Here is a 25,226-nt window from a genome sequence, read left to right as displayed (position 1 = left end):
CTTAAGTATATCAGCTTCATGAAAGGACATTATCACCATCATCAAATACAACATAAGGGAACTATATCGTCACCCATATTCTGTAACATATGGTTGCCACATTGACATGGGGAAATCAAACCAATCATACTAATCATTAGTCTTCCCATTTACATGAATCAGAACCAAATAACAATAATGTTGGTAACTTACTTTGGGCGCACACGACTTAAACATTTGACAGGTAGTCGACTGGTAAGACAGTAATAAAATAGAAATGTTCATCTCTGCTGCTGGCATGTTCTCCTGTCCTGTCCTTTGTTCTGAACTGAATTAAATCAAGAGCACGGTGCACCTGTGCTAATAATCACACCTGCACTGGATGTGACGTTAATTGTCCATTTCAATTAGGGCTTTTTGTACAAGAGAATATTTTTTTTTAAGTCCTTGCGGTCTTGTTTCCATTCAGGTCCTGGGTATTCAATTCATAATCATGACATGCAAAATAACAACAAAAATCTAATCATCATAAAAGGTTTATATATACCAAAGATATGTACAGGTGGGGGAACAAAGAAGGGGTTGAAAACATTTGGGAAGCCTTGGAGGATGACTATAGAGTGGTTCTGGTCACGTAATGACAGACAACGTAGTACATCTGCATACCCAGCAGGCTACCCGAAACTGTCTTGGCCTTGGACTTGATTGATTTTGTTGCACACAAATATTTGACTTGTCCCACATTATTCAGAACCTCCCTGTACACCATGCAAAACAAATTTAAAAAAAATATATGTATTTGATTGGAATTGCTTACCAGCACGAAGTATCCTTTCATTCACAATAGCTTTACTCATGACATGGACTACACTAACAATAATTAAAGTCAATAATCAAAGTAGCTATTCTTCTATAAAATAATTTGTAAAGTGATATACTGTAATGTGAAGTAACACCTGTGTAAGTGAACGCACCGAATTCCCTCCTCGATGTTGTAAGATGATAAGAGCGCCCCTCCCTTTGTATTATTATTACTCTTAAAAAACTGTGTGTGTGTGTGTGTGTGTGTGTGTGTGTGTGTGTGTGTGTGTGTGTGTGTGTGTGTGTGTGTGTGTGTGTGTGTGTGTGTGTGTGTGTGTGCATGTCTGTGTGTCTTTCTCATCAGAGTCAGACGTACGTGTTTGACTCCACACTTTACACCCCTACGCTGCTCAACTATCACGTATGTGTTTACAACATATTGTCATTTGTCACTGTATGTTTTCTACAAGGGTGGTTTTCAGCCATTTTCATCAATTATTTATTCTGCATTTGAGCCACTGACCACCATTTGATGATATTTAGCCTCTCTAATCCTAACCCTACCCCTAAAACTTTAAACTTAGAATATGTTTTTTTGTTGGATAAGATTTTATCCACAAAGTTGGTACCATTAGGAAAGAACATGCAGGCAGCAGCAGGTTTTTCACTAACACACATAGGGTAAAAACAAAAGTAACTTACCCATGAAAACAGATGCATAATGACTGCTACCAGGTTATTAGTTTCACGGTCGCTCCATCGTTTTATAGTATTCTGTGAGAAGAGAGAAGACAGAGGCAGAGTGAGATATAGAGCAGGGAAAGGGAAATGGTAATGATCCATTAACTTAGGCAGGGAAGCTACACACCTGGGAGATAATGGTTTAAAATGACCACGCCTGCCTTGGTTGCCTATACCAATGATGTCAATGGTTGGTAGGTTTCTGAACTGTCCATGGCCCTCCTCTGAGACACTCAGACACAGAGTGAGTTGACAGAAATAATGCCATCTAATAATTGATTAGAGGACCAATTATATGAAGCTATGGTCGAAAATGAGTGAAGTGGTGCTTTAAGAAGTAACTGACAATACATGTTGGGTTTCTGGCTCTGTATAGGCTATGTAAAGTGTCTTGAGGCAACTTCTTGTGATTTGGCAATAAAATAAATGAAAGGTTGAAATACGGAAAGTTTCTGCCTGACAACAATGATATTAATGCTATTATGACTATTATGTTTTCTCCAGCAGAAATGTCCCAGCTCCACAATCAGCTGCTTTGCTGCAGAAGCTAAAGTACTCAGATGGGAATGGACCAGCTACACATCACCACCCGTACCCAGAGCTCCCCACCGAACCCCTGCCTATCGCTTGGCCTATCGCCTAGCCATTCTAGAGAAGATGGTCAATGAGGTGAGGGAGAGATGATTGGATGCATGCAGCTAATAAGTAAATAACAAGGAAGCTAAACATAGATTAGGAGTTATGAACTGCATGGTAAATATATTAAGTGAACCTTAATCGACTAAAAACAACTAATCATTGATCATTCTTTTTTATGTCCTTTGTTCCCCTTCTGGAATTGTATCCAGCTGCTGAATGCACTTTGTCATTTATTCAAAATAGTTTTGTGGTAATTTTGTGGTCACTGCTACAAATCTTAATCACTGTCAACCTGCCTGGCCTCCCTACTTCATTTATTCACATTTTTGTCATCATTGGTGAATTTCCAGTGTTCCTATTCTGGGGGTGAACATTAGGACTAAAGAGCTGGTCTACAGCACAAGCTCACAACGCCGTCGCAAACGTGACATTTTCAACCCTAAACCTCAGTCTGAACCGGCCACGCCTCAGTCTTAACCGGCCACGTAGGTCGCTAACCCAAACCTCAGTCTTAACCGGTAGGTCAGACTAACGGGATGTCAGACTTATGGGCAGTCCCCGGGGGGCGGGGCTGGAGCGGACAGTGTTAATGGTATGGTGAATGCCAGAATGATTGATTTGTGATCCTGCAAAGGGGTGTTGATCAGTTCAATGTGATCTGGGTGTCTTGATCTGGGTGATGATTAACTGGATGTGTTTTTCTTTTATGGATTCATGTACATTGTATTTATTTGTGATTTGAATGATTGTTTCTTTTTCTTTTTTTTGTATAATTTTTATCCCACGATTTTGTAACCCATTTTTCACCCCTGTGTCAATTATCTAATGTGATCCTGGGCTCTACACACCCTCCGCCAACCTAGTCCCCATATATGGGGGACATGGGGAGAGCAACGGACTTGAACTCATGCTTCCTTCATGCCTGAGTGTCAAAGTTGCTCCTTTACACCTGACAGGGGGGAGTTTCCCTGGTTGGACATAGCGCGTGGAAGGAACACGTTATTCCAACCAGTTCCTTTCCCCTCAGGGTCAGGGGGAGGCAGTTTAGAGACCAGGATTACTGCATGTTTTTTGTGAGGGTACCTACCCTAGGGGACACAGGGAGATGCCCGGGTATGGGCACTGATGACGCAGAGGAGAAAACACGCCACCAGCACCCACAGCGTCCCGAGTGGGAATCGAACCCAGGACCTTCTAGCTGTGAGGCGACAGCACTATACCAACTGTGCCACCGTGCCTAAAGATGATTGACAAGAGGTAGTGTAGTAGTGACTCTTTCTCTCTCTCTCTCTCTCTCTCTCTCTCTGTCTCTAAGTCTCTCTCTCAGACTGTAGAAGCAGGGTGTCCACAGTGTGAGTTCTACGTGAAGAGATCAGCGGAGATGTTCCTCGATGCCCTGCTGGACGTTTTGTACAGCATCAACTCCCAGAAATGTCGTCGCTGAACTTAACCGGGCCCCTAAGGGGGCCCCATGCATGGACACTCAGATGACTTGGTCCCTCCGTGTGGCCCCTGAACACTCGGGTGGCCCCTGGGTCTTTGTCTACCAATTTAGATGCACTCTATTCCTCTTTGCACACAAGATATATCATAATGTAAAGATATTCTGTAAAGTGACATTTCATAATGATTTATTTAATAATGCATAGATGTCAGTATGTATGTATGTATGTAGTAACAAACTAACAATGTTCCAAAATATAATATTCCATAATGTAAAGCTATTTCATGATACATTGCATGATGTAAATATGTGTCATAATATTGCATTTCATATAAATTTAAAGATATTGTATAACATAAACACCATAAAGATATGTTTTGACAGCAGATGGAAAAATAGTATCAGACATTTAAACAAAATATGAAATATCTACACACAGCGTCAGCATACATAAGCAGACCACATCTCAGAGGTAAATTTGTATCAAGAAATGGCAAAGACTTGGCATATTTTTAGATTTTCATTATAGTTACTTATAGGCTACCTATACTGAATTTCAATTAAGTCTCCAGCTTTTCTTCTGAATATATGTATGACACTTATTTTACTACGTCACTATTGCACATTAGGAGTCCAACTATAGTTCTAGTGGACCCCCACTATACACTTAAGTGTATGGAAATGGAACCAAATGGACCCATTGGTCCTCTCAGAGTTACAGACCTGTTATAGTCAATCAGGGCTAGCTATTTATGTATTTCTGGCATTATTGTCCATGGCAAAAATGGAATTTTGACACAAATGTCCACCACAAGATGGCGATGACCCCTGAAATACTTAAACAATATAAACGCATCTTTAAATTGTACTTAAGTACACTACTTGAGTAAATGTACTTAGCTACTTTCCCCACGCACTGAATACTACTTAAAGCTGCTTTGTCCAACATACTTGGACAAAATCACATTTTATGAATTAAAAAGTGACAGTGCCACTTTAAATTAAATTGTTCCTATTTTTGAGAGGCGCTGTGAGCACAGCTGATTGGCTGAGAGCACAGAATGTGATGTATGATAAGCGCCCCTCACTTCACATGAGTGTGATTTTTTTTTTCTTCTGGAGACCCCCTGGAACCCCCTCAAGGATGCCAGGGGGTCCTCAGACCAACCCCCCTTCGGGAAGCAGCAGAATTAACGGCTGTGTTCAATGATAACATGAATGTGATTTGTGCAACAATAATAATAAAATGTGTCAGTGTGTTTACAAACAGACTGGTATCAGTGTCACGAACAGTGTGAATTCTGCTTCTACATTTGATGGAAAGAGTAGACTTATAACTTAAGGACGACACAAGCAGAACAATCTAATTTATGTTCTGTTGGGTGTTCTCTATGGCATTTCTCCTGTGTAATGATGCCCTCTAGTGGACTGTATTCATCACTGCATGGATGTTGGATGGCTCATGTTTGTTTTTCATTAGTTGAATTAGTTGAAGCAAGGTTGTAGTCCTTGACATGTGTCAGACACGTGTGCACGTGGGTATGATGTGGATCCATCATGGAGAAAGTCTTTGATTTTGTGTTATGAAATTATTTTGTAAATAATTTATAATTGTGATAAATATTTTACATTTTTGAAAATATTTTGAAATACTATAAAGAATTCAAGAAAAATGGCCTTGTGACCCACCGATGGGTCCCGAGTAGACTCCCGACCCACTGAGAAACACTGTATTAGAGGGTCTGTCTGTGTTCAGAGCTACAATAGAGAAAGCAGCACCAAATGTCTGGTGTACACTGCCAACATAGGCCACAGAAGTATCATTTATTAACATTTTATACTTAAAGATCAGCAAACGTTTTAAGGAAGGAGGAGAGACCCGCACACCGCCACTTGCTGGTACAAGAAGTTTATTTTGTTAAGAGATAAACTTCTTGAACCAGCAAGTGGCGGTGTGCGGGTCTCTCCTCCTTCCTTAAAACGTTTGCTGTTCTGCCAGGACCTATACGCACCTGCTATAAATTTTTACCGGGTGTGCGGACGTTATCTCTCGAATACTTAAAGATCACAATTGTGTGAAGAAGAAGTTCAGTAAGACTTGGCCGCCACTATGTCATCGTGTACTGTGGCACCCAGTGCACCACTACATAGTAAAAGGTCCAGACTTGGCCGCCACTATGTCATAGTGATTGTGTCTGTGGCACCCACTACATAGTAAAAGGTCCATAGACTTGGCCGCCACATGGCGTCACGGGGGCCCGGGCCACACAAAACCACAAGTTGGAGCTCCTAGCTCCAGCTTTTAGTGTATGTTATGTGCCAACACAAACTGTCCTACACAAGCAGTACTGAATCTAAATCCCATGACAGTTAATGGACAATTCGCGTGACACAAACATTGAAGACGAAGGTGATTAGTGATTACGCAAATTCTGATTGGCCGGAATGAGATGATGTATGATGATAAGAGCGCCCCTCACTTCACACAGGTGTTACATCATAGATGACTGATATCACAATTCACAAAGTGATATCACGAGTGTGAGCTCCACAATGGAGCCACATGGTTTCCCTGTGAATCCCATGTTTCACTGTTCCATCCATATCGTCATGATGGGCAGAAACCTTGTATCACCATATCCCATCTTTTGTCTCCTACATCTCATAAATGAGTGTGCTATTTTATAATTTGGGGATTATAGTGAATTAAACAGCATTGAATGATGAAGATATTCTATGAGGTTAGTCACCACAGTATGAAAAAACAGTGGTGGAAAGTAACTAATTATTACACTTACTCCAGTTAAGTGCTGTGATGTTTTGTTTAAACTCTAGTCCGGTTGTGATCTGCAATGTGTAACAAATGGGTTACACACTGCAGAATGTAATGAGTACAGTTTCATTACAATCCTAATATTTCCGGATCTTTTATTGTCGTTACCAAAAATGCTCTACAATGTGGTGTTACTTTCACTTAATTACTATAAATTCCACCACAGATGGATTTCCCACTCAACTAAAAATAAAGAATAAACCGAAACAAAACATCAAAGAAGCAATCAGAACAGTTTATGTAGTCACATAATCTTGCCTTTATAACCAGCAATCCATGGAGTAGATCACACCGTCACATTGCAAAAGTCTAGATTAAATAAATCCAAGTTTCACTGTAAACAAAATGTTTGCAGCTCTGCTCACAGCTTTGCTACAGTTGCAAGCATCACCTCCAGCTGAATTCTTCCAGGACAACAAGGGGCACAAATCCCCTTCCTAACAAAGGCAACCTCTAGGTGGCCATAGTATAGCTGCATTTTCAGTGCCTTTTGCAGGACAGTCTAAAAAATACATGTTATTACAAAGACAGAAATAATCCTTTCACACATGCTGTTTGCAACTTCAATAATGTCCGCCAATGCTCAGCATCTTATGCAAACATCATTTACAGTGTTAAAAACTGCATCTCTATAGATCAGTGGTTCCCTTTTTAATTTCAAGGACCCCCAGTTTGATATGCATTTGACCACGGACCCCTGGAAACTCCAAAAGGGTCAACTGGACCGCTAGGGGGTCGCCAGGCCGCACATTAAGAACCACTGCTATAGATGAATAGTTGTCAGAGTCAGACAGTAGGCATTCCTGAATGTAGCGTCTATTGGGCAAGCTCCAATGGATTCCTAATCGGAATCTCGACAGGCTCTGAAGGGGCCCCTGAGAGATCCACAACAACACAGTACTCCTGAGTCCTGGCCCATGCTTTACTGGCTGACAGTCACCTCTCCATCAATTATTTATATCCACGTCTGATATAGAAAAAAGAACTCCCCAACAAGAAGACCAACGCTGTTATCAGATAAAAGTTAAGGTGCCTTCAGTTTTGGATGAGCGTCTAATGTGAACACTATTGGCCGTGCTGGAGCAGTGCTTGTCAGCAGGGAATGTGATAGGTGAGTCACTCAGGACACAACAGCAGTGGCAATCAATTGGCTTAAAATAGGGGTAAACAAATATTGGCAAGTCTAAATTTAACCACTTAAAGGACAATTTGTTTTTTTTTGTTTCAACCACGGTTCATGTTCATGTCATAATCTACAAGGCAGTTGCTCAGCAGTCAGCCGTCATGCTGCGACACATTGTGACTTTGTAGATCAGCTATATTCAGTGAATGCTCCCTACTCCCCCTTGAACAGGGAAGATAGGTTTCAAGTTGGTTAACAACACTAAGGTCTACCTTTTCATACACATGATATAGCCAAATAAATTAAAGTTTCTTCATTTTGGGTTTTTTACATTTCACCTACATTTCCCAACATGACATCATCATCATCAAACCCAGTTATGCAGGAATGCCTACGGAGTAGCAAAAAATACTTTATGGCCTTGACAACCCATGCATCCAAAGTCCAAACAGAAAAGTTCAATCTGGTTGCAGCGTTAAACAATGTTAAAATCACTTTGCATGTTGCTTTGCCACTCGATGTGTGCCATTCACTTTAAGCATGCGCATACCCTCTATAGGAATGCAAGGATACAAAAATAGCATGGTGATTTCAGTCAGATAGCCATAGCCTGTCCCCACTTCTGTTTATTGTTATATTATGGTGGTTAATGATGCCCTCCATTCAGATAAGCACCAGGGCAGGCTCATTATGTTGTTGTCAGAGAGGTTGCATCGTCATCATGTCCTCAGCTCTGCGGCTTGTCATCGTCGTCCCTGTTGGGCCCCATGAAGTCCACGCCGTCCACGGGGATGTCCTTGTCGCGGATGGCCTGCCGCACGCAGTGCTGGTATTTCTTGAAGGTGTCGGTGCACGGGTCCCCCCCACGGTCCCCCTTCAGGAACTTCTCGGCGAACCAGCGGTTGAAGCACTGGTCGTACTCCCGCTTCAGCTCGGTGCAGCCCTCTCCCACGCTGTTCATTACGGAAAACAAAAATGTCCCCCGAAACAATAAATGTTGTTTAAACAACGGAGATATCCCCCCAAACAAAAGAAAATGTCTTTAGACGAAGGACAATGTTCCAAAAACACAGAATATGACGTTTAAATACTGTTTAATTCCAACGTCCTCCGCGTGACACGGTACTATGACTGTTTAGTGTTTATCTGCCTTATACCAGTACATACAAACGATCGTGTCGACGTTGCCGAATGTAGCAGATCTATAAGCCCACAATACGTCACCACCGCAACGTGTTTTGGGCTTATATGTCTGCTATTTTTTCTTCCTGACTCCCTTCCTTCCTTGCTCCTCCTCCAACAATCCTTGAAACGTGCGTTCTGATTGGTGGACCCGGTGACCGGGCGTCAAGACGTCAGCACGATCTCCCTGAGACGTCACTGCACAAACACACGTGACATTTGCGGGGCTGGCCAGCAGCGAGAACGGCTGCGGGCTGGTACTACTTGGAAGCGGGTGTGAAATACCATAGACAATTTAGACATGCCAGGCCAGCACTGCCAGCAGCCACGCGTACATACGTCTATGGTACATACACCATACACGCGCACGCATGGACGCATCCATATATAATCATTCATTCACCACCATGTGATGTGACCAATTTTCACATCAAGTAGTAAGTAATACACGGGCCTGAGGCTAGTTAACTAGGCCTACATACATCCTCCTGGTCTCTCTTGTTTATTTTCACAATACAAGTAACCATGGTCCATACCCATACACCACTTAAGTCACTGGGAATGAGGAGTGTGTACCTAATTATTATGATGAAACATGAATTAACTCTGTGACTGTCATTTATGTAAATAATTTATTGATTTTGGAGAAATACTAGACCGAATCTCACAAAAGAAGGGGGCTGCAATTAAAGATAATGTCCAGCAGAGGGTATTGGTGGTGGAGTTGATGGAGTTGGTTGGGTGTAATTATGGCTGCTTCAAAGGTGAATTTCCAATTAATTACATTTAGCCAGTCTTTTTTGATACAATTACACAGTTAAATAATAATAATAACAACAACAATTTTAACGACTTATAGCTCTTCTCTAGGTCCACTCAAAGTTGCTTTACACTAGGACCAAAATAAAAACAACTTGGATGGATTTGGATGAGTTTATCCAAGCTGGGTATACTAACTACAGTATACAGTATTGTCGTAAAAATGGATGTTAGAAAAGCAACCCTAGCAAGCAACCCTCAATTAGATTTTTGGACATGAGCAAGAGTCATTAGTTCATGATGGGCTGGAGTGACCATGTGTGGAATATTGCACAGCCTCAGGGACCCCACTTTGGGAACCAGTGGTTTTCTATGTGACTCCCTGGTATATGAGCTCAGCCATGCCATCCCGGATGCCTCGGCTATACTCCAGGCAGGCGCGGTGGACCCTCCATTCGTACAGGCCGCTCTTGCGTACGTGTCGCAGGAAGTTGGGAGCCCCAGGGAACAACACGTTGTCAGCCAGGATCATGGAGCCTTTTCCCAGCAGACCAGAACCCTCCAGCAGCTAAAAACACAAAGAAGGTCTGGAATTATTCACACATTTCTGGTTGTGTCACTCTAGCCACTGTATGCTGCATCAGTGTGTGACAGCTATAGATATAATAGTAAAATTATAATAATAGGTAATACGGAATAAAGTGTTGCAATTACAAGAGTCGGCAACCACACTAATAATATAGCCTACATTGGGGATTTATTTCTACCAGCTCACATTCTGTATAATGAGTACTTTTACTTTAGGCAGGTATAGCGTATTGTATTTTGATGCCAATTATTTTGTATTTTTATTCTATTCAAATGAATACAGGCCTTAAAGCACCACTTCACCCATTTTCCAACCTATCTTCATATAATTGGTCATTATTATAAGATGGCAACATTTATCTGTCTCATTGGTGGGCTGTGGAGGCAGGTAGGCATGGGATCAGAAACCTGCCTGTACTAATGAGATAATCTGTAGTCAAGATTTCAAACTTTGTGTTATGTTTTTATGAATGCACGATCCATGGTTTCTGTTTCAGCATGCGAACTTGACAGGGAGAGAAAGACTGTAGTTTCTATTAGTTTTGAATCCCCATGATGACACTGGTAGGTTTGGTCCACAGCCCACCAATGAGACACTGGGTAGACGGAAATTGTGCCACGGTGAGCATTTTAGTGAGGACCAGTTATGATATAAAAATGGATGAAGTGCTCCTTTAACCCATTCTGACCGGGCACCCATTTTGGTGTCAGCATCATGTTATGCTTTAGCTATTGAAAAATAGCAGATCTACAAGCTCATATCGCGCCACCGAGTGGCGCGATACGAGCTTGTAGGTCTGCTATTTTTTGAAAAATCGAAGAACGACTGACATTTTTAGAATCTGATCTCAGGTCAGAATGGGTTCATCAGACCAGTGTGTGTCCGGCGGAAACCTCGTGTGAATCTGATCTCAGGTCAGAATGGGTTAAGTAAAATACCTGAGAACTTCTTCCATGACCTCCACTGGATTGGAAGGTTCCTTGTCTTATGCTTTACCTGTAGACCAGAAGGTTCCTTGTCTTATGCTTTACCTGTAGACCAGAAGGTTCCTTGTCTTATGCTTTACCTGTAGACCAGAAGGTTCCTTGTCTTATGCTTTACCTGTAGACCAGAAGGTTCCTTGTCTTATGCTTTACCTGTAGACCAGAAGGTTCCTTGTCTTATGCTTTACCTGTAGACCAGAAGGTTCCTTGTCTTATGCTTTACCTGTAGACCAGAAGGTTCCTTGTCTTATGCTTTACCTGTAGACCAGAAGGTTCCTTGTCTTATGCTTTACCTGTAGACCAGAAGGTTCCTTGTCTTATGCTTTACCTGTAGACCAGAAGGTTCCTTGTCTTATGCTTTACCTGTAGACCAGAAGGTTCCTTGTCTTATGCTTTACCTGTAGACCAGAAGGTTCCTTGTCTTATGCTTTACCTGTAGACCAGAAGGTTCCTTGTCTTATGCTTTACCTGTAGACCAGAAGGTTCCTTGTCTTATGCTTTACCTGTAGACCAGAAGGTTCCTTGTCTTATGCTTTACCTGTAGACCAGAAGGTTCCTTGTCTTATGCTTTACCTGTAGACCAGAAGGTTCCTTGTCTTATGCTTTACCTGTAGACCAGAAGGTTCCTTGTCTTATGCTTTACCTGTAGACCAGAAGGTTCCTTGTCTTATGCTTTACCTGTAGACCAGAAGGTTCCTTGTCTTATGCTTTACCTGTAGACCAGAAGGTTCCTTGTCTTATGCTTTACCTGTAGACCAGAAGGTTCCTTGTCTTATGCTTTACCTGTAGACCAGAAGGTTCCTTGTCTTATGCTTTACCTGTAGACCAGAAGGTTCCTTGTCTTATGCTTTACCTGTAGACCAGAAGGTTCCTTGTCTTATGCTTTACCTGTAGACCAGAAGGTTCCTTGTCTTATGCTTTACCTGTAGACCAGAAGGTTCCTTGTCTTATGCTTTACCTGTAGACCAGAAGGTTCCTTGTCTTATGCTTTACCTGTAGACCAGAAGGTTCCTTGTCTTATGCTTTACCTGTAGACCAGAAGGTTCCTTGTCTTATGCTTTACCTGTAGACCAGAAGGTTCCTTGTCTTATGCTTTACCTGTAGACCAGAAGGTTCCTTGTCTTATGCTTTACCTGTAGACCAGAAGGTTCCTTGTCTTATGCTTTACCTGTAGACCAGAAGGTTCCTTGTCTTATGCTTTACCTGTAGACCAGAAGGTTCCTTGTCTTATGCTTTACCTGTAGACCAGAAGGTTCCTTGTTGTCTTACCTGTAGATCCGGCTTGTAGCATTTCTTCCAGTGGTCCATGAAGACAAAGTCCAACGTCTCCACACCGTAGTCAGAGCGCAGCTGAGGAATGACCTCATCCGAGGGCTTCACAATCAACTCCACCTGGACACAAACAGGTCAGTAACTATTTACTATTTGGCACAACCAATGGTAAGCAGGGACAACATATTCTCACACCTGTTGCATCAACCGGGACCATGCATCACCTGTTTGACACAGGAGACACAGCGACAGCGTCACATCGTCAGCCATTGACGTGATGGGAGAACTTAAATGGTGATGAGTCGCCAGAAGCAGCCTCACTCGGTGGTGCCTCACGGGGCTCAAGCGTACTTGACACGCCTGTCTTGTTTTAATCTGAGTCCTCAAAATATTGTGACTTTGGTCCGAGTGAGAACTGCGCTTCCCAGGGGATCCCGTCTCGTCAGGCGGGTGACGCATCACGGTGGGATGTTGCCCCAGCTTACTACAGTTCAGCTTGAGAGTGACAATGTGTGGACAGTGCAGCGATTGGGGACCAACTCCAGTAGTAATGCCAGCCAGTAACTTGCTCAAGGGCATTGGCAGATACTCTTACTGTACATGTACTGCATGTACTGTATGTATTTTTGTGTGGGAGGGAACCGTAGCAAACCCAACGCAAAAACAGTGGAACATGCATACTGGAAATCACCCTCCATGTGCTGGGAGGGTGAGTTTGGGACGCTCCACACGTCCCAAACTCTTCTCCCGTCTGGCTCCAAAACAATGGAATGCACTTCCCATTGCAATCAGAACTGCAGAACCCAATCTTCCGCCGTAGTCTGAAACCCCACCTCTTCAGACTCCAACTTAGCCCGTACTCCCGTAGCACTTGCCGTAGCAGCTTGCCCTAGCCCTAGACCTTACAGGCGTATGCAAAGGCTCAATTTATCTAACTTAGATAGCATTTTATATAGACATATAGTATATGCATAGTTTCATTATATAGATATTCCACTGTTAGGTTCTTAGCTTACGTATGATTCATCATGACGATTTTTATGTATATGATGTATAGTATTGCCATGTTTTGTTCTTGCTTACTGTAAATCACTCTGGATTAAGAGCGTCTGCTAAATGCCTAAATTGTAAGGATATTCCTGCTGTGAGGCAATAGTGCTAACTAGAAATGCACTCTGTCAAGGTGCCAACTTGCGCCTTGCACACAAGTAGGCCATACATGGCCTACTTGTGCGCAAGCAGAGCACACAAGTACTGCTACTAACTAATGTCTATTACAACTGCTGTTCTAAATCCTTTAGATCCGTTATTGACCTTATAACAACCTTAAAACGTACCATAGTTACGTCACCATCAACAGCCAATAAGGGACCCCGTACCATTCCTCCCCCGACATACATACTGTACTTACATACATGCATAGATACATACATACCCAGTCCACCACCATTCTTAATGACATAACTAAGGTTATTGGACAACACCGACATACATACCCAGTCGATCCCTGATTGGCCGACAGACAACACCGACATACCCAGCCGATTACAGTACTTGCGCGCTCTGCTTGCGCAAGTAACTACTGCACAATGTGTGTGTGCGTGTCAGTATGTGTGCATGTGTGTGTGTGTGTGTGTGTGTGTGTGTGTGTCCGTCCTCTCACCATGTCATCATCAAAGCCCGCCAGGCGTATGACCTTCTCGGCTATGGTGGCGTTGCCCTGGTCCATCTCCAAGCTGTAGATCTTGGCACCGGGTGGCAGTGCCCGGGCGATGCGCACCGTGCTGTACCCGCAGTGGGCACCCAGCTCCAGCACTGTCATTGGACTGCGCTCCAACAGCAGTCTGTCCAGGATCTTACCTAGAGAAAGCCACATTTTAAGGATTTATTCATGTCCACATGAAACAAAGCACATGGTAAATGTCTTCATAATACAATGAGCATTATATATCACTCAGACTCGGTACTTTATGGGTATAAGTAACAGTGTCTCTTCTCCAGACCAATTATGGCAGAGACAGCACAGTACTTTTGGCCTCCTTTTTGGGCATCCCAAGTTGTTGAAACCCTCTAACAACCAGTCTGTGCCGATGTCCTAGGACCTAAGCTACCAAATATAAAAACAAATAGTCTGCACCTATAGCCCAGCTCTGAGATGGTATGTTGAAGTGGTTGGTATTTAATGACCTTGGTCATAAGCTATAGGATATAGTCAAAGGCTTAACATAGTTGGTGGCACAGTTGGTAGTGCTGTCGCCTCACAGCTAGAAGGTCCTGGGTTCGATTCCCGCTCGGGGCGCTGTGGGTGCTGGCGGCGTGTTTCCTCCTCCGCGTCATCAGTGCCCATACCCGAAGGCGGGGTTGGCGAAAGGGCCTTTCTGTGTGGAGTTTGCATGTTCTCCCCGTGTCCCCTAGGGTAGGTACCCTCACAAAAACATGCAGTAATCCTGGTCTCTAAACTGCCTCCCCCTGGCCAGCCGGGACGCCTGATGGAGTGGAAAGGAACTGGTTGGAATAACGTGCTCCTTCCACGCGCTACGTCCAACCAGGGAAACTCCCCCCTGTCAGGTGTAAAGGAGCAACTTGGACACTCAAGCATGAAGGAAGCAAGTTAAGTCCGTTGCTCTCCCTAGGTTGGCGGAGGGTGTGTAGAGCCCAGGATCACATTAGATGATTGACACAGGGGTGAAAAATGGGTTACAAAATCGTGGGACAAAAAATATATAAAAAAAAAAAAAAAAAAGGCTTAACATAGAACCTAGGGAACATAGGTACGCTCCCTAGGTGCAGGCCATCTCTAATACAGACATTTTTCTGAACTCTTCATCAACCACTACAACTGGTGTATTAGGCCTACCGGTAGATGTCACAGACATAAAGATGTCTGGGTTATAACAGAGATGAAGATGGATGGAATCTGAATGACACAGGGATGTTTGTACATTGTCACTGAGGTTGCGTGATATTTTGTCCTGCAATGTGTGCATAGCAGCCATTCAAGACTGTGTTTCAGTGAGCTGTTGTGGTGTGGTGCAAGCAATGAGGGACCGGAGTGGAGAATGTAATGTTTGTTTTGTCACCATTACATCACCTAATCATAGCAACATGAGTTAGACTTTAATGCGGGTGTGATTTTTTAAATATCTATGACTAAGAATAGAGGCGTTCATTGGTTAATCCTCACCTTTCTTGGGCCCGATGGTGCTGATGTACTCCACCTTGCTGCACCACTCATCGAAGGCGTTCAGGATGGACTCGGGGTCTCCGGGCGTGGCCTCGGTCAGGATGTACTGGAATGCGCGTTCCTCGCGGCTCAGCCCGGTCCTACAGTCCTTCCATATCCGCACCAGAACCGCCCAGTAGAACAGTGCAAAGTAGTGGCGGTAGCGGATGAGCAGAGTCAGCAGCAGAGGCAGGAATGCCAGGGCGATGGCAGGAGACACCATCCTGATGTGTGTGAGCAAAGCTACATCATTTAGCATAGATCAGTTGTTCTAGGACCCTCAGTTTGACATGCATTAGGCCAAGGCCCCCCATTTGTTACCCCCGATCTACACAGTTGAATCCAGTGTTCAGACCTGCAAGGGTCCATTTGATTCCATTTGACACACTAAACACAGGGTCTACAACAGGGGGTCTAGGACCCTTTGGGGATCGTCTGAGTTATGAGGGGGGCTGCCAAAGTTTGTGTGATAGGCTTTGTATCAGCTCTGCAAGCGGATCAATCAATGATTGATGAACACTGCATGGTCCTGCACTCTGTCTCAGTCTACAGTATGTAGGCTAGTAGCTATTAGCTGTATATGTAGCTGTATACAAGTGGCAAGACTCTACACATATTTAAATTGATCTGATGAATCATGCGTGACAATACAATAAATTGTATTGTCACATCTTGATTCATGTAAACGCAACTCTATAGAGACTACATTTTATTTATCTTATTCTATGTGATCGTTCAAGAGCTGCCTCTATCTTTCTACTCTGTGCCGTTTCTAGGAGGCAGGTGGCCCTATGCAAGATTATCTTATGTGTACCCCCCACGCATTGTCACACTGGTGGGGGGGGTAAATTTGCGATGAAAATGCTTCAATCTGGTGCACTTTGAGATCACAAATAAGAGGCTAGATCTATAAAGAACTACACACATCAACAACTTTAGATTATTATCATCTTTACTTTTTTCATTTTTTTCTCCAAGATGATGGTCACCTGCAGCAGCAGACATTCTACTGCTTCAGGTGACCATCATCTTGGAGAAAAGAATCACACCTGTGTGAAGTGAGTCATTATACATCATCATACATCATCTCATGAACAACTGAATTGATGTGATTGCTTAGCTGATTTGCTCATCTACATATGACGTACATTTTCCCTTCATTGTCAATGGCATTTAATGTTTGTGTTGAGGCACATATGACCTAAATTGTCAATGGCAAATATGAGACGTGAGGGGACAAAAGCTGTATAGGAGGGGCTAGCGCCCCTCAAAAAGGAACCGGCATTGTGTATTCTAAAAGCATAGTCCCTAATACAAACCACTGTGTATAACACTTCCTTTAAACCCATTTTGGGCGGGAACCCCTTTTGGTGTTAGCATTATGTTATGCTTTAGCTATTGAAAAATAGCAGATCTACAAGCTCATACCGCGCCACCGAGTGGCGCGCTACGAGCTTGTAGGTCTGCTATTTTTTTTAAATCGACTGACAGAAACATAGCTTTTTCAGAAAACTGTCAGGATGTAGAAGACATTTTTAGAATCTGATCTCAGGTCAAAATGGGTTTTAAAAACACACAAACTCACCTGTTACACAGCGGACTTGGCGAACGCAGAACAGCAGCACATTAAGAGCACAACGGCGGTGGCACTTCAGTGGCGAGTGAGCTTTAAAACAGTTGTGTCATTGGAACACAGAGGAGGTAAATGAGCCGACCCTTTAAATAATTCATACATAGCCCCGCAGCCAGTGAATCTATTCAAACATGAGGCATTGGTCCCAAATAAAACTATATCATAATGACCAGTTAAAGCTTACAATAGACCTTGTACGATAATGAAATTGGCCTTTGTTAGCCACAATGGGATGAATACATGAAGTTGTATGTGTACACTTTAATATAGTTATGATGCTGCCTGGGAGGAATAGAGAGACAGCTAGAGAGACATCAGTGTGAGAGATGGGTTTTTTTTTTTTGGGTGGGGGGGTATCGGGTTAGCAGCAGTGACAGGTGCGCAGGCGTGTGTGGAGTTCGGTTTCACACTCCACTGAGAAAGGTCCAGAAAGCACACAACACTGAGTAGGCTATAGCTTTATCCCAATTTTATAAAAAACAAAAAACAAATAAAGTCATATCAAATGGGGGTCTTTTGCCAAATACATTTCAAACTGGGGGTCCTTGAAATGACAAAGGTTGAGAATCACTAATGTACAAAATAAGTTACCTACATTAGGCCTACATTACAATAAGCTAGCATTGGCCAGGGACGGATTAACCCCCACGAGGGCCCCTGGGCCGGTAATGTTTTTGGGGGCCCCATAGAGTGCGAGCACGTGACATTTTTGTGTTTGTTTGTGTTTTTATCATCTTTTTGACCTAAATTTAACTAAATCAATGGCCAATTTCAGGGCCTCAAACCCAGTTCTGCGCGATCCAGTTTCCTTGAAGGGCCCCTGAGAGCCAAGGGCCCCTGGGCCACGGCCCCACTGGCCCAATGGATGAATTGGCCCTGGCATTGGCCGTGAGTCATCATGACATGATGACATTTGACTGACATGTACAGAATAATCACAGAGGAAATGATCAAAAGGCAGGTTGTTTGTGTGTGTGAGTTAGATGTTCAGTTCATTACGAACACTGGTGGTGTTGTCATGTTGTGGTGTTGAAACGGAGCAGGCTTGTGCTTTCCAGTGGTGTAAAGTAACTAAGTACTCTAGTATACTGTACATAAAGGAGAATTTCGTGATAGAAGGCTTTTTCACCTTTAGTTGCAGTTGTTTAGTTTGTGCAAAAACGCATTATTGGCTATTTCCTGCACTACCCAACCATAAGCCCTCGGGTTTTAGTGCTAATTCGCTTATTTCCATCACTCGAAAATCAATCTTCTCCATAATGTCAACGGTATGTTAAAGGTATATTCAGTGATTTCACTTAATTCAAATATCACTTATTTTTTTGTTTTGTTGTGATAATCCTCCCTACTATAGAGTGTGCTGGCCATATAAGGAGTTCCTCCCTGTCCCCAGTTAACCCCTGGGGGTCAAAAAACCTTAGGTTTCGTTTTTGACTCTCTATCCTGATTGGACGAAAGGCTGGGTCCCACAGCCAAAAACGAAACCTAAGGTTTTTTTAGTGTAATCACTGAATATACCTTTAAGCATCAATCACACTTTATGTCGTCATAGTAACTCTGTTGCCGTGTTTCAGCCGTAAAGTGTGAACTCTCATCTATCGTGCTTCTTTACTCCACTACATCTCCCAGACAACATTTTACTTTGACTCCACTACAATTATTTGAAAACTGTATAGTAGTTACTTTGTACATTTTGATTATTATTACAAAATGTAGAATAACCACTTCAGCACTATTTAAACTTTAGCTATTTGAAAATAGCCAATCTACAAGCTCACAGCGCATTGCAACATGCTGATGTGATCTTTTAGATCCGCTATTTTCAAAAGATTGTTTAATCAATTGAAGCCTATAGGCCTATAAGGTATGAAACGGTATATTCTGCATAATGAGTAGCCTACTTTTACTTCCTAGCCTACTTTTGTACTTTTACTCAAGTTTTATCACCAGACTTTTACTTGTATCAGTGTTTCTACTTTGCATTATTGACACTTTTACTTAAGTAAAGAAATGTGAGTACTTTTCCACCACTGGTGCTTTCTGGCACAACATCAAAGAGCGTCTTTCAACCTGTGGTTGAGTGTGATGATGATAGCTAGGTTATTACCTCCACTGTCTGCAGCACTGTCTGAACACGCATAGATAGAGTAGATAGAGACTTTATTTGCCAATTATTCGCATGGTGAATTTTTTACCCTGCTGTATATCTACAGTACTTGTTCTTTGCCCTGTAATCTGTATCTTAATTGCTGCATTGCCTTTGGCAACTAAATGGCCCTCACAGGATCAATAATGGTGTTATTGCGACTGCAGGTCGCATTTATTACGAGCCCTCCATCGGCGTCTCCAGTCATCTCGGTTCTCCAAACATCTGGCCAGCTCATTTGTGCTTTCTGCGCCAGCATCCTTCTTTAGTACGTCCACATAGGTAGGTGTGGGACGTCCTCTCGATCGATGCCCGTGTGTTGGTTCCCACAGTACAAGCTTTTTGGCCGGGAGTTATTGGCGTCGGTGGCAGTGGCCAGCTAGTCTCATCGTCCTTACTGCTATCTTCTCTGATGTCTCCCTTTTGACCTACCTGTCCATTCAAACTCTAGATGGGCCTGCCTCAAAGTTATTACATGCTCCAGTCCTTATATGGCCAGTACAGAATTAATTCCATGTTGATCTGACCCCCCCCATGCCAAAGTGCTCGCCCAGCAGTCTACTGTCAACAAGGCGGATGCAGGCTTCTTGCTTCTTAGGCGTCTTACTGGTCTTATACGTGTAGCTCTATATTATGATAGCAATCATTGCTCCATATCTGCTGGCCTAACACCATCAGCAACAAAGAACTGCGGCCACGTACTGACCAAAAACCAGCAGGGGAAGAGATCCTCAAACAGCGTTTGAGACGGATAGGCCACAGCACACTCTCCGTAAACCAACCTGAAACTTAGAGTTAGGGTGAAAAGGAGCCAGTTTAGGTGGTTTAATTACTTTGGGCATGGTTAGGTTTCCCTAGGGAGGTCCTCGATGCACATCCCAGACTCCCACTGGGAGGAGAGCTGCAGATGGAGTTTTTACATTGGGATTGGGATCCCCCAGGAGGAAGTTACTAATGTTGCTCTGGAGAGGTCTGGAGGTCTCTGGACTCTGGTGGAGCTGTTGCACCGCGACCCGACTACGGATAAGCGGTTAAAGATGGATGGATCATATGGATGGATATAAACTAAAGTCATGACATACAATAACTATACAACAATACACAACATCAGATTACCAACAGAAAACATTAAAGACTGAACAGAAAGCATCAGCTCTTGCAGATTTCTTTTTTTGTTTGTTTTGTTATAGGTACATTGTTTTAATGTACTGCTTGGCCTCAATCTCAAATACAATGAAAAAAGGTTTGGAATGACTACATTTGGATTTACAACTGCTCTAGTCTACCCAGTACCCCCACCCATTAAGTATGTGGGGCGTCATGAAACCTGTCTGACAGGGTGGGATATGGCTGAGAGGAGGAGCCTGCACCCCCACCCCCCTCTTTGTTAGGTCGAGTATAGACACGAGTGAGTGAGCTTGGAGAGAACTTCAGTTCAGTTATTGTTTTCTAACAACAACAACAACGATCCATCATTCATCATGATCATGGCCTCCGCTTGTATCCTATGTATCCTTGGGGTCCTATTTGCGCGTTCTTCTGGCAGTTCCGACGCACAGACTTACGCACAGTTGAGCGGCTCCTCTGCCGTGCGCTCCGTGTGCAAACCGATCCCCAGCACCTTCTCCCTGTGCCACGGCGTCGGATACCGACAGATGCGGGTTCCCAACCTGCTGGACCACACCTCGCTACGGGAGGCGCAGCAGCAGTCTGCCGCCTGGCTGCCACTGATCTCCAAGCTGTGCCACAGGTAGCCTACCGTCCGTTAAGGATGTCATCTACTATCTAGCTTCTAGCATGTTAAACACATACCAGGCTCTTGTTTACTTGGTGTTCAATCAATGTACAGATTCTTATTTCTTTCGATGGTAGCCGGGAGGGATACTGTAGCTTTTTGGTTTACGATCCTATAGTTTATTGAGACAATAGTAATAGGCTACACTCTTCTCTCTGCGTTATTATTTACCTAGCGTGTTGTAAATTGCTCTGGAAGAGCGTCTGCTAAATGCATAAAATTGTAATGAAGAGTTTTTCTTCTTTCTTGTTTTCTTAAGTAGCCACAGTGTAGAAAATATGCCTACACTCTAGTGAGCCTAAAATCCTGTTATTCACATTTTTAAGTAGGATACATTTTCACAAGTTTTGTCAAAAGTGGTACAAATCCTAAAAAGATGATCTACAAGCTAATACATTTTGTCATAATGCCACACTTTGTGAGATTTAAGATCTTAGTTTTGAATTGACAGAGTAGCCTAAATCAGGGCTTAATTGCCGGTGAATGTATGTTTTGGCCTCTACAAAGTAATTAGCAGATAGCCTATGATTTAGACTCGTAGATGTTTTTTTTTATCGATTCTGACAGTGACGATGTCAGAATCGATAAATACATCCTAAATCTTGGACTAAGCAGATCAGTTTTCAATAACTGCAGTAGGCCTACTACAAAAACAAAAACTGATCAACGAAACTGATAACGAAACAAAAAAACAAGAGAAACCTAGCAAAACACTATAAAACCACACAAATGTTTAAAATGCTTACTTTAGCTCTCACTCAACATTTTAGGAGTAGGCTGCATTAGTAAGCATTAGCAACACAAAAGCACAGGCTTGTCCCCAGATTGCTGGTACTTAGGTTATACAATAGATAAACTAATCAGGTGCTAAACAGACTAGCAGGGGGTTTCATGGCATTCCTGGCACTTAATGAACAGAACAATAGACGTTATGACCTCCCTGGCTATATAAACACATCACACTTTGTTTTTTGTTGTTTGGTCTTAAAATTATATTAATAAAAGGGCTTACATTTTACATACACCTACAGAAACCCTGAGTACAATACTTGAGTATGTGTACTTTTATATTTGTTGTATATTTATGTTGTATACCCCAGTGGTTCTCAGACTTTGCGCCCAGCAAAATAGTTCTATTTGAACCCCACCCCATCCTGATAAGCACTTGTTGTAGAAGTTGATGATTAGATTTAGTTGGTTCCACAGATAAATATTGTGAAAATAGTGGATCTACATGCTTATGTAGATCAGCAACACACACACACACACACACACACACACACACACACACACACACACACACACCTTTTCAATCAAAATACCAATATATACCAATCATCAAAATAACATCAATTTACTTTTGCACCACCAGGGACACCAAGAAGTTCCTGTGCTCCCTCTTCGCCCCTGTGTGTCTGGCGGAGCTGAGTGGAGCCGTGATGCCGTGCAGGTCTCTGTGCGAGGTGGTCCGGGATGGATGTGTGCCCGTAATGAACGCCTTCGGGTTCCCCTGGCCCGACATGTTCAACTGCTCCAGGTTCCCCCTGGACACCGACCTCTGCATCCCACAGACCGGGGAGCTGGAGACCCCTAGGACACAGGAGGCCACGCACGAGGAGGCGTCCAAAGGTTTGTGCTGTTGTTTTTTTAACTACTTAAACCCCATATGGTTCCCCGGTGTCCTTCAGGGCTCTACACCAGTGTATTTTCTGTTGGCTGTTATTGTGAGGATGGCTTTCGCAGAAAATAGCTGATCAACTAATCTGAGCCATCCCCAGGCCACAGTATAGATGCTGGGGTTTAACACTAGCATGACTGGTGGTTAATGTGCAGTAGGCCTAAGAAGTGACACACTTTTGTTAAACTACTAGTGTTAATAAAGGTGCTATATAAAAGCACCGTTTATTTAGAATATAGAGCTTAAACTTTTTTTCAATCCTACAGGAACTGTGATCTGTGATGCTTGCAGTCTGGCCGCTGAGGGAGAGACCGACATCAAGGACAACTTCTGCCAAAGTCCATATGGTGAGAGCAGTCAGCGCCCTCCATCAATAATGTTTGTTTTACATGAATTCGGTGGCATGCTTTTGTCAAAATACAGATTAAACTGTTCATTTTCTGCTGTTTCAGAGCGCAGATACAAATGACATATTCAAAATGACATATAGGTGTTGAACATGGCCTTGCAATGAATGAATGTCATGTTCAACATGTGTCTTCAAGAACAGTGTTTCATGTCTCATGTTTAGAAAAACATAACATCCTTAGTGTCCGCGTATACATTTGTAACACTGTTTACATTTTTACACTTCCAAGCTTAATTAACACTGTGTAGCAAACATTGTATATATGTATATTTGTGCTAAAGAAAATCACTAACTAGTTTGTTTGAGTCCTTGAGGGTCCTTGAGTTCCAGATGGTCCCCAGCAAAATTAGTAAATACATTTGTTAATAAAAATGTATACACAGTGGCTATTTGAAGATAGCCGATCTACAAGCTCACAACGCGTTGTGCATTGCAAACTCCTGCAATTTTCCATTTTTGGGATGTTTTTGAAACATTTTAACAACAACAATCTTGTATGGGGGATCCTTGGCACAAAATAGGTGTCCATGGTGGTCCTTGAAATTTAAAGTTTTGAGAACCACTGCTCTAACCGCCCCTCCCCCTTCTCCTCTCGCAGCGTTCAAGTTACGACTGGGCAGTGTGTCCGTGGTGGGCGGAGACCGCCAGCTGGTGCCCCTGGGCCGCAGCCGCATCCTGAGGTGGGCCGGAGGCGGAGCAGAAAGAGCCGAGGGGGTCGGAGGGGCCATGGCCCACAATGCCCTCTGGCTGCCCGAGGGGGGGGCCTGCATCTGCCCCGGCCTGGACGACACCATGGAGGCCGGAGGAGCGGCGGAGGAGAGGCGGCGGAGGAATTCGGGAAGGAAAGAGGAAGGGGAGAAGGCCGCAGGGGGATGGTTCCTGGGCTTGGCTAAGGCTGACGAGGGACGCCTTGTGTTGAGCAGGCTGGTGAGATGGACCAGAGGGGACAGAGAGCTGAAGAAGTTCATCAGGGCTCTGTTAAGACAGCAATGCTCAGTGCTATAGGTGGATACACATCATCAGCCATTGACATTTTGTCATATTCACTGACAGCGGCTGTTACTGGTGGTTCATATAGTGACCAATAGCTTGAGATCCTATGTAACTAATTGACCATAGTTATTAGTGACAAGTATCTTGGGATTCTTACTGTAACCGTCTGAAGTATGAATCGAGTCGACAGATTACATTTTTACTTTTCTAGATGATGTAAGATAATGATTTATCAACATTTGGCATTTGCAGCTCAACTATGCACACTTCTAGGCTGCTTTCATTATCTATTGTGCCAAGTAAGTTGTAACTAGAGAGAGGAGTCTAAAAACAATCCCTAGGTTCCGTTTCCGTACACTGCGTCGATGCTGTGGAATAGTTGCATGAGAGCCAACACCTCGATCCACAGACATCCATTATGTGCTGGCTACTTCTTCATTCCCATTGCATTATTGAGCCTTGCACCTAAAAGACTATTCAGATTTTATCTTTTTCAGATATTTTCTCTTAGTAATAATAAACTAGGAAGAAGCTTTAAAGGGACACTTCACCCTTTTTGCAAAAATATATATGTTAATGACGTTTAGAAGCTTTAGATCACTTTCATGGGGGTCTTTATGTGTGTAATAATGGTTTTAGATATTTTAGATTGTAGCAGTGAGCCTGTTGTCTCTGATGTCATGGACACTGGGCTCACTTCCTTCCTGGACTACATGTTGTCTCAGTAAGACAGCTCTCCCCCTATCCACAAGGAGGAGCAGTGCACCAAATAATTATGGGAATTGTAGTCCAGGAAGGTAGTGAGACCAGTGTCCATGACATCAGAGACAACAGGCTCACTGCTACAATCTAAAATATCTAAAACCACATATTACACACATAAATACCCCCAGGAAAGTGATCTAAAGCTTCTAAACGTCATTAACATATATTTTTTTGCAAAAAGGGTGAAGTGTCCCTTTAATGCAACCTCCGATTTCTGTCAATAACTGGTGCTGCTGAGG

General features: G+C 43.1%; 3 protein-coding genes and 1 long non-coding RNA gene across 4 annotated transcripts; 2 read left to right on the top strand and 2 right to left on the bottom strand.

Moving 5' to 3' along the window:
* Nucleotides 1–1,061: 1,061 nt before the first annotated feature.
* LOC310863943 lies at nt 1,062–3,725 on the top strand. Its single transcript, XR_014569698.1, has 3 exons — nt 1,062–1,201; nt 2,026–2,190; nt 3,476–3,725. It is a non-coding gene; the product is annotated as an uncharacterized lncRNA (long non-coding RNA).
* Nucleotides 3,726–6,589: 2,864 nt separating this feature from the next.
* On the bottom strand, nt 6,590–8,689 carry triap1 (TP53 regulated inhibitor of apoptosis 1). Its single transcript, XM_083772622.1, has one exon. It carries the CDS (start codon nt 8,519–8,521, stop codon nt 8,288–8,290), a length of 234 nt encoding a protein of 77 aa, XP_083628748.1. The 5' UTR covers nt 8,522–8,689; the 3' UTR covers nt 6,590–8,287.
* Nucleotides 8,690–9,871: 1,182 nt separating this feature from the next.
* Nucleotides 9,872–15,791, bottom strand: tomt (transmembrane O-methyltransferase; the record flags this gene model as incomplete). Its single annotated transcript, XM_083773000.1, has 4 exons — nt 9,872–10,069; nt 12,343–12,465; nt 14,009–14,205; nt 15,530–15,791. 4 exons carry the CDS (start codon nt 15,789–15,791, stop codon nt 9,872–9,874), a joined length of 780 nt encoding a protein of 259 aa, XP_083629126.1.
* Nucleotides 15,792–20,744: 4,953 nt separating this feature from the next.
* On the top strand, nt 20,745–24,467 carry LOC310864284 (secreted frizzled-related protein 2-like). The gene is made up of 4 exons (XM_083772918.1): nt 20,745–21,097; nt 22,515–22,771; nt 23,087–23,167; nt 23,828–24,467. Exons 1-4 carry the CDS (start codon nt 20,829–20,831, stop codon nt 24,232–24,234), a joined length of 1,014 nt encoding a protein of 337 aa, XP_083629044.1. The 5' UTR covers nt 20,745–20,828; the 3' UTR covers nt 24,235–24,467.
* Nucleotides 24,468–25,226: the final 759 nt, after the last annotated feature.

The sequence above is a fragment of the Protomyctophum parallelum genome (assembly GCF_964188405.1).
Source record: "Protomyctophum parallelum genome assembly, chromosome: 9".
NCBI lineage: Eukaryota > Metazoa > Chordata > Actinopteri > Myctophiformes > Myctophidae > Protomyctophum > Protomyctophum parallelum.
Note: the sequence above shows the minus strand (reverse complement) of the source record. Positions and strands in the feature narration are given on the sequence as shown.

What these genes read in the sequence shown, in the direction of transcription:
- triap1 (XM_083772622.1), bottom strand. Translation starts at nt 8,521, where the DNA reads ATGAACAGCGTGGGAGAGGGCTGCACCGAGCTGAAGCGGGAGTACGAC.
- LOC310864284 (XM_083772918.1), top strand. Translation starts at nt 20,829, where the DNA reads ATGATCATGGCCTCCGCTTGTATCCTATGTATCCTTGGGGTCCTATTT. An exon ending in ATCTCCAAGCTGTGCCACAG is followed by an intron (nt 21,098 to 22,514) that starts GTAGCCTACCGT and finishes TTGCACCACCAG; the next exon opens with GGACACCAAGAAGTTCCTGT. An exon ending in GCACGAGGAGGCGTCCAAAG is followed by an intron (nt 22,772 to 23,086) that starts GTTTGTGCTGTT and finishes TCAATCCTACAG; the next exon opens with GAACTGTGATCTGTGATGCT.